Source organism: Perna viridis, chromosome 8 (genome assembly GCF_037379345.1).
Source record: "Perna viridis isolate PV_CMFRI_1.1 ecotype Kerala chromosome 8, ASM3737934v1, whole genome shotgun sequence".
Classification (NCBI taxonomy): Eukaryota; Metazoa; Mollusca; class Bivalvia; order Mytilida; family Mytilidae; genus Perna; species Perna viridis.
In genome coordinates this window covers 12,687,872-12,697,559 of record NC_142452.1, presented here as the reverse complement: position 1 = coordinate 12,697,559, position 9,688 = coordinate 12,687,872, and the positions used below count along the sequence as shown (strand labels likewise).

Genomic DNA, 9,688 nt, shown 5'->3' with positions numbered 1-9,688 from the left:
AGGATGTAGACTTGGAAAAACAAAACGGACACCACTTGTAATGAGACCAATTCATAATCGTTGGAAAGGAACACCTTTCTCCCTATTTTCAATGGGAAGCAGGAAATTTTTTCATCACCTGACATTAAAAGTTCAATGTTTAAAATTGACATTTGCATTGATTTCTACAAGAGTTGTGGATAGCACATATTGGTCTTTTAGAAAGCTTTAGATCAATTGGCAGAAATATATTGTTGTTACTTAGAGAATTGGATGCAGTTAAAACGTTTAAGTAGGCGCAACGACAAATGAAAACTCGTAGGAGAGGTGATATCTTTATACTTAGCATTTTTGCTGTACTAGAAATGACTTGTGGAAACATATTGAATACTTATTTCAATATTAAAGACAATGTTGCTATACGGGAAAGCAGTTCAACAAGAGATTTTAAAGTCAAATCGTTGTTTGGCTGTGTTGCTTTGTGTGCACGTAACAGTGAATGCTGTGCATCAAGCTTCTCTCCAGAATTTATATGTCGTCTTGAAATGTCTTCAGACTGCAAGTTTTTTACATCTGTGCATCATGGATCAGCAATTTCAATGTATGGGGAAATATTACGTAAGTCATAAATAATTGTACAAAAATTGGTAGGAAATTAAGCCTATGCCCTTTTTTTTATTCTCGCTTTTTCAATATTCCACCTTTTTATTTATATTGACGGTTTTCAGATGAAGATTGTGTAAATACAGAGGGCCTTTTATTTTTTGTTATATTAGTTTATAATGTAATAGATGCATCAGGATTGCGCTGATTTCTTATAAATTTTCAGTAAACAAGGTTTACATTAAAATATGTATCATAAATATAAAAACGTTAGTTTTAGTACAAGTGTATTGCCACGCCAATACTATGATCATAGATATCTTTTAATTCAGAATTCAATTTTAGCTTGATGAATATAGGTAAAAAAGTCAACAGTGAGAAAACAATCTGATTAATTTAACAACAACAATACAGCTCTCCGTTACGAGTCATAAAAAATCACATCTGGGCGATATTATTTGATAAAAAAATAAGCATGATGTAAATAAAGTAAAAGTGGAAAATTGTGAAACACCTTCCGAAAATGACAAATCAAAAATCCCTATAAATATGGACCAATACCAACTACATATGTAATACAAAGAAACATTTGATTTGAACTTAATTAAATAGTGAGAATTAAAAGTACAAAAATAAAAACTGCAGGTCGGCATTTTCTATCGAAACATATCTGTTCGGTCTCAAAACTAAGCCAAAGGGTTTTTGTTTTCATCAATGTCTTACTATGTTTTGTTATCAGTCATGTAGCTGCTTGAACAACTTTGTTGCCAGATTGATTGACTTATGAAAAGAACTGCTATCGCATGAATGATTCTTTTTTTTATTTTAGAGGATATCTGTATGGAATACGATCTTCTAAAAGCTGTCGCCAACTTCACAAACGCACAAATGTTATGTAATGATTTTGGTATGGAACTGGTTGTCATAAAAGACACTGACACAAATGATAAAATAACATCATATCTCAGCGCCCATTCTGTGTAAGTAGACAAATAGTAACTAATTTTTTTTTGTTTTATTTAATCTAATATCAATAACAGGTATCAATAACAATGCACATTTAAAATAAAGGTATGTTAAATGATTAAAACTGTACATATGCAAATGTATTCGAACATATGCTGATATGCTAATTTGCAATCGGGTGACACGTTCTGTGTGAACGCGTTTTCTAATGTATGTTAATTTAATTTTACACTTTTTGAATGTACTACATTGAGTATTTTCGAAATTTTAATATGGCCCCATTCTCATGTCCGAATTTTCTAATCTGCAATTTTATCTATATATAATTTGTAATTTTACATGTAGAAATTTGTCTATTAGAACGCATTTATTTTGTTGTTGTAACATACAAATTGTTCACAACACAGTAAAATATATGAAAATTAGGAAAAATCTTTATCTTACATGTGCCATAATTAAACGTTATTCAATAAAAAAAAAGGGCTGAGAATTGTAAATTTTGTTGGTTTTTAAGACATATTTACATCCAGAAAACTATGTCCGTACTCAAGAAACAAATTGATATTTACACGTATGTAATGAGAAATATATTCACGAAATATGACTTTGTTTCGTAGATGTGGAGACCATTTCTTTTCCAAATATATCATGGGAAAATGACTCAAGAGTACACTACTGACATAAAATCTTACTTTAAGTCAACTTTAAACAATTCCTTTATCTTTTTATTGATATAATTATCAGAAATTATAATGTTTTCTCATTTGTTGTAGTTTCAAATTTCCGAATACACAATGAAATCTTTCAACACTTTTTGATTACTTTTCAGTTATATTTTAGGCTAATGAGATCCTTTATCTGCCTCTCGTCTTTGTTTACACAGATAGGGACCAAATGAAAACTTTCTTTCGCACATATGGAATTGTGTTTCAGTTAGTATTCGTTACACAAAAATGATTAACATTTGATAGCAAAGTTCACACAACTCAATTTGTGTTACTTCAATGTTAAAAATTCCGCTCATATTATGTAGCATATAAGTTATGTCAAAATATTTAATAACACTGTAGAGAAAAGCGGGTAAAAGGCGTGCGCTGATTATTTGACAATTGAATGTTATATACACTTAAATGATGTTTTAGATGAATATAAGCTTAACAGCTTAATATTTGTTTTTTAAAATGGCATACAGAAAATGTTTTGTTATCATAATTTGTAGTGGTAAATAAATCTCTAAAATGTTAAATTGTGCTGTGGAAGAAGCATTATCACCAATTATTACGCACATGTAAAACATTTTGTTTTGTATATTTATCGAGAACTTTGAAAGTAATTCATCTCGATCAGTTTGCTGAAGTCAAATCTCTGATCATATCTCAGTTGTTAGTCCTGTGTAAGGTAATAATGATTGCATTCTGTCTCTTGCCCAAAAAGGTATGTTTGTTTTTCTATTAATACATGTACAATTAATTATTTTTTTCCTGAAAAAAAATTAAAGATTAAGCAAAGGTTACATTTATGTATATAATAACATAAATTCAATTGAGCAAAATCGAAAAGACACAAAACTCAACAAATATTCTGCAACTTCAGTTTCTGTTTTCTATGATTCTATATAAAAGTGGAAACTACTTCAATGTTTCTAGGAATGTGCTTATTACAATGTAGCTGTACCATGAGGTTTCACACGATGTTACATCTTATTTAACGAAAAAAAAATAAGATAAATAAAGAAATATAGAAATAAAATGGCAAGTTTCATTAATAGTCACAGGAACGAATATGAGTGTCTATACACTCTAAGTTTCAAGCGGTCTGATATAAGCCAGTTTTCAATCCACATTATACAGTCTCTACTGTAGTACTGTGATATATAAACGTAAAATGGCACTTGTTTCTACCTGATAAATACTATTTTATATCAATAAAAGACAATTAGGGACAATTTAAAAAAAACACGCACATAATACAAAACACTAACATCATGATTTAGTATCAATATTCTTAAAACCTATAGTTTTATCATTTGATGTACATATTTTAAGATGTTACGACTGTGGCCGTTTCTTTAAAGAGTAATCAAGAGAACCAAGGCCATAGCGGTAATCAAAAGAATGCAATCCAGGGACAAAGACCAGACATGGAAAACAGACAAACACAACAAAGAACATAAAGTAACTAAAATCATACTTACAAAGCAACAAAAGTAAATGAGCAACTCGGACTCCACTAAAAACTAGGAGCATGGACCAGGTGCACCGGTAGGGTAAGCGTCCTCTGTTCCTTTAAAGTATGAAAGACTCATGGAATTGTCCACCTACAGCGTCATGGTTTCTGGGGTTGGGACTTTGTTCACGGTAATCTTGTTCAAAGTATATTACACTTAATACTTGTAGTAAATAGATTTTTCTGTTTTTTTTTCTCATAGATGACCTTGAACAAACATACTGTATATAAGACATCATAAAAATTTGTATAAAGAAAACTTATATGACATTATTGCATATTTCACAATATGGGAAGGGGGGGAGGAGGGGATCTTTTGTATAGAACATTTTACCGCCAATAATCTCGATCTTTCTTGAAAGAGGGGTTTTCAAATTAATGTTTGCTATTTTACAATATTTTTACTTAATTCAAACACTTTTAGCTCATTGAAAGTGCATACCTCTGTATGGTTTTGCAGGATGACAGAAAAGAATGTAATAGGTTTGATCTATCTAGGAAATGTTGTTTATTGCCGTGTGTCAAGTCTTAAAATAACATATTTATAGCATGTAAAGTAATTTTAGATAAATGAGTTTTCAGAAATGAGAAATATTTGCCTTACCTCTTGTCCTTTGCATAAACTACTAATTAGCAAGACCCTGAAGGCCTAAATAGTTACCATAAAATTAAAATGTTGATATCAATACATGCATTTACCAAAGCAGTCATTTGTATATTTATTAATAGTTTTTAGGCAATGTGTCGTCTCAAGTCAGGCAAATATTGGTGTTTCACAGGAATTTATTTGATGATTGCAGATCGAAGGATATGTGGGTAGGTATGTCCTGGGATGGCTCTGTGCAGAAATTTAGGTGGACAAATAATAATGCAGAAGTTGTGGAGTCTGTACCATGGGGCATTGATGAACCTAACTGCATGACTCCTTATCCAGGAGAATGCCTTACCGGTGGTCCTAATCAGAATTGTGTTCGTCTTACACCATCGGGTGTTTTGAAAACAATGTATTGTAACAATGAATATTTGCCTTTCTGTCAAGGAAACATTCTTTGTTAGAAATGAAACAAAACAATTGAGTATAAAAACCTTAATGTAAAATAAATAGTCCGTTGGTTGTGTAAATACGAAATAATTTATTATGCTCATTTTGATTGGTAAGAAATAGCGCCTAATATTGGTTAAGCTCAATATATTTCAAATGACATTTGTAATCCATTGGAATATATAATTCTATAAAATTAGTCTTTGTTGAGGACTTGAAAAATAGAAAAGATTTTCTTTATATTCTGACATCGACAAAAAGTTTGATTGCAGAATTTTGGAATTGTTCAAAACAGGAATTTTATTAGTACTGTATATATCTTTTGCCCATCTAAAAGGCATAAAAGACAGTTTTACTAAAGATACCAAAAGAAGTTAGTTTAGTGGATTTTTTCATGATGCTAAAAAGCTAGTTACCTACATGAAAAAGTACAGGACCCAGTTTGAGCGTCAATACACACTTTATGCTGTTATTGAGTAACCCAGGAACATCGTTTAGCCAGATCTTTTGATCTCAGTTTCCGCTATATAGATGACGTATTATCGTTACCCATTGTATACATCGCATCTACTCCCCCTCCCCCCCAAAAAAACAAAAAAACTTAAGATATAGGATAGTACAGACACTGTGAATCAGCCTCATACCTTGACCTACATTTAGAAATCGATTGTGTGGGAAATCTGTTGACCAATTTATACGACAAACCATTATACCATCATTAACAATATCCCTTCAGCACCTGCGTTTAGAGATTTCATAGCACAACCGATATGTTATGCTTGAGCCTGACGTAACTATGCAGACTCCTTACGATTAAGCAATTGGAACATGGTTATGTTGCTACAAGATTGAAGTCATCTTTACAGAAGTTTTATGGTCGTCGTCATGAACGCCGGGATCACTACGGTATTTCCACGCCTACCCAACCGGTACACCTTGTCCATGCTCCCAGAGTTTAGTGGAGTCCGAATTGCTCATTGAGTTTGTTGCTTTGTACTGTCATTTTGGTTATTTACTGTTCTTTGTTATATGTGTATGTCAAAAAGCTTTCGAAGGAAAAGATCATAGCAAGTATTATTAAAATCAATATATATATATATATATATATATATATATATATATATATATATATATATATATATATATATAGATAGGTCTGAAAAATTCCCAACGATGTTAGTAGAACTCTCAAACTTGCGATGCAAATTTTGGTCGTTCTCTCCGCGGGACCCGAACTCGTACCGCTGTGACATCTATGGCAACACCGCCTGCACAAAGTCCAGCGCCCTAGACCACTCGAAAAGCTAGGCTGTATAAAAATATAGCTTTCGCTGGCCGGATCATTCCTGCTCGTAGGATTAATCTAGGGCTGTTACTTAGTACACGATGTATGGTAGTACGGGACAGTTCACCTAGGTGTTATTATGTAGGATAGAGGATCAAATTAATGATGCTTGTCACAACAAATCAATATTATACAACGTCTCAGAATGTGACGCCTCTATTCGCTACACTGCTCCATCGGATCAAGACCAATTGAAAGCGAAAGCTATATTTTTATATAGCTTAGCTGGTCGAGTGCTCTAGGGCGCTGGACTTGTGTAGGCGTTGTTGCCATAGATGTCACAGCGGTACGAGTTCGAGTCCCGCGGAGGGAACGACCAAATTTTGCTTCGAAAATTTGAGAGTTCTAACATCGTTGGGAATTTTTCAGACCCTTCTATAAGTTTACGTTATCTTCCCTGTATCAATTTGATCCGATGGAGCAGTGTAGTGAATAGCGTCGTCACATTCTGAGACGTTATATATATATAAGTCTAAAGGAATCTGCCAACCAACAAACTCAATGGGTATCGGATCGTCATGATAATGCGGCACAAACAAACAAATATTTAAGTCTAAAGGATTGTACAACAATATCGATAAGGATGTTAATACACTGTTATAAAGTATATAATGAACAAAATTGTCAGTCAGTGCCTTAAATAAACTGAGTGGGTATGAAAGTAAATGTTCTGTGAACACAACTCCCTACCTAAGCAGGTGAATACCAGTGACGTAAACAATTTTATTGGCAGTTAACGAAGATCTTAAACATTGTGTTATAGACACTTGTTGTGTGTTGATCTTGAACACTGGACTATAAAAATAAAAAAATATTTACAAACACTGTAATAAGATACTACAAAATAGGAAGAACTAAACGTTTTTTTGTTAATTCCGTGTGGGTGTAAAACACGGAGTTCTTTTATCCAAAATCCCTCCCGCTTCACTCTCTGTAGATCGCTCCAGATCGTGTTTTGTTCCACGATGAAGGTTTTCATTTTGTTGAAATCATCGAAGCAGTGGTTTGGTAATCTGAAGTGTTGACTCAGTGGGAGTAAAGGCTTTTTTGTTAGGTCGCTCCTGTGTCCGTTCAAGCGCTTGTGAAAAGGCTGTTTAGATTCCCCAACATATTGAAGGCCACAGATGGGACAGTGGAGCAAATATATTACATTAGCACTCTTGCAGTGCACGTTACAAAATATTTTGTAGCGTTTCCCCGTGACTGTGCTGGTGCATGATGACAAGTGGTGCATATGGTTGCAACATTTACACCTTTTGTAACCACATGAGCGACTCTCGCCTGGAGTCAAGTTGGGCCTAGATATTTCAGCCCTCACAAGCAGACTACGCAAACTGTCTGGCTGTCTGACAGCAATCATAGGTGGTTCGGGAAAGACTTTGGATAATGTTGAGTTTCCAGCATGTACATATTTAACATTTAATCCATAGGGGTCTAAAGTATTAAATTTCTTCATCCAAAATGACTCTTTTACTTCCCGCAATGTTGTTGAACTGTTCACCTTTTCAAAGCCTGGAACTCACATGTGTTTTGTATTGTGACCGTTTTGGATAAAATGTTCAGCGACAGGGTCATCTGTTTTTTTTTTAATTCTAATTTTTGAACAATTTAAGTTCATTCCCTGGTATAAGGCGTCGCCTGTTTGACCGACATATAATTTTTTCTTGCATTTATCGTAGTAGATCAAGTAGTCCGTGGTTTTACAATTAATATCACCTCGGATTGTATATTCCTTGCCTTCGTTGTCATGGAATACTTTTGTTGTCACAATGTTCTTGCATAAGGCAAAATTTTTGCCACAATGTTTACTGCCATTTTCTGTAGTACAGGAGGTTGTGTTTCTTGTGCACAAGTATATCTTTAATATTCTTATCTCTCTTAAAAGTAAAAAAAACCACTAACGGTGGTTCGGGGAAGATCTGTCTCAAGCGCGGGTCTAGGGCGCTTGACTTTGTGCAGGCGATCTTGCCACAGTTTGTCACAGCGGTACGAGTTCCAGTCCAACGGAGGGAACAACTAAAATTTGCTTTGCAAATTTGACAGTTCCAACATCGTTTGGAATCTTTTAGACCCTTCTATATTTACATTATCTTCCCTGTATCAATTTGATCCGATAGAGCAGTATAGCGAATGGAAATTGATATAATTTAATTGACATTTAAAACTCCTTATCTGTAATGGCAAAGTCAAGAATGGAATTAAAATTAATACTTATTATTTAAACTAGGAAACATTTGGCAATTTTTCCTACTGTTTTTTGTGATTAAATATGCAAGGGTACCATTTGTCTTCACAACGAATTCATGAAAACCGTGCAGTCTCACACATTGGTCACATTGGGAAAAATACTGTATATAACAAAATTGTAATAAAAAAAGTTTATCATACTCCAATACTAGTAAAATGTTACTGACTTTCGTTATGACCCTTCGTAAATTAGTTGTTCACTATCTTTAACATCCTCAGTTCACGATCAAGTGGCATACTTTTACATATATTAGCGTCCTGATCATGATCATTTCTGTCGATTGACAGTATGATAGGAATGAAGTATGACTTGGTTAATGAGTTTTGATGATTAATATATGATAGAGAAAATAAACAAATGATAAATCTTAATATAATTAAAAACAACATTAAAACAAAAACAAAAATATAACAAAACAAAGCAGCATAAAAAACCCTAACAAGCGAAAATCGCATTAGAAAACAAAAACAAAGAAAAAAGAATACATTATTGTCGGACAATTATGTCCTTTACGGTTCCTTAACATTGTAAAGTTGTTAAAATTTGAAAAGGACATATTCTTATAGTGCAGGTCTATGTAGACAATAAAAAAGTTTCATGTTGCGCATAAAATGAATACAGTTACCCCGTTTCTTCATCTGATCATTTTATTTCTTTTATGTAAAGTCAAGACATTATTAGTCTGTTTATACTGCAATCAAAAAATAATTTCAGGAACAGGAAATATTATTCCAAATACGGATTCTATAATGCGCTCCCTGTGTGGCGCCTACCGCATGGGCGGACAAATATAGATGACGTAGACAGGTGTAACTTTTTAATTCATTCACGATTGATTGGAGTGTGATAGATTGTGCTAATTATTTACAAATGACTGTTTATTTCTAGTCAATATACTGTTATTGTCTTTATACTACAATCAACTTTAATTCTGATATGAAGTGTTTATTACATTTAGTTACCACTAGTTGTCCCCTATAGTGACGCTATCATAAGAAAGTAGTTCATGCATGGGTGGGAAAGTAGGCGGAGCCAAACTGTCATCTACTGTCACTGACGTTATATACATAAAAAAATCATTTAAAGACAATTTGATATATCTCCCAATCTCTGTACCATAAATGATCTGTTTTCTGATCCGGTAATTCTTCCTACCGGACGTTTTGCTTGTGAAACGTGGGGACCACTTACAAACCGAAATATCAATATTCTTGAAACAACACTGATATACTTCTCAAGATTCATACTCAGATTTTATTAAAGAAGCCCTTCCGATTCC

At 33.4% G+C, this 9,688-nt stretch overlaps 1 protein-coding gene across 1 annotated transcript; it reads left to right on the top strand.

The window, feature by feature from the left end:
• The first annotated feature begins 281 nt into the window (after positions 1-281).
• Positions 282-5,065, top strand: LOC148609386 (uncharacterized). The gene is made up of 3 exons (XM_088542239.1): positions 282-597; positions 1,412-1,562; positions 4,504-5,065. Exons 1-3 carry the CDS (start codon positions 288-290, stop codon positions 4,508-4,510), a joined length of 468 nt encoding a protein of 155 aa, XP_088398365.1. The 5' UTR covers positions 282-287; the 3' UTR covers positions 4,511-5,065.
• The last annotated feature ends 4,623 nt before the right edge of the window (positions 5,066-9,688 follow it).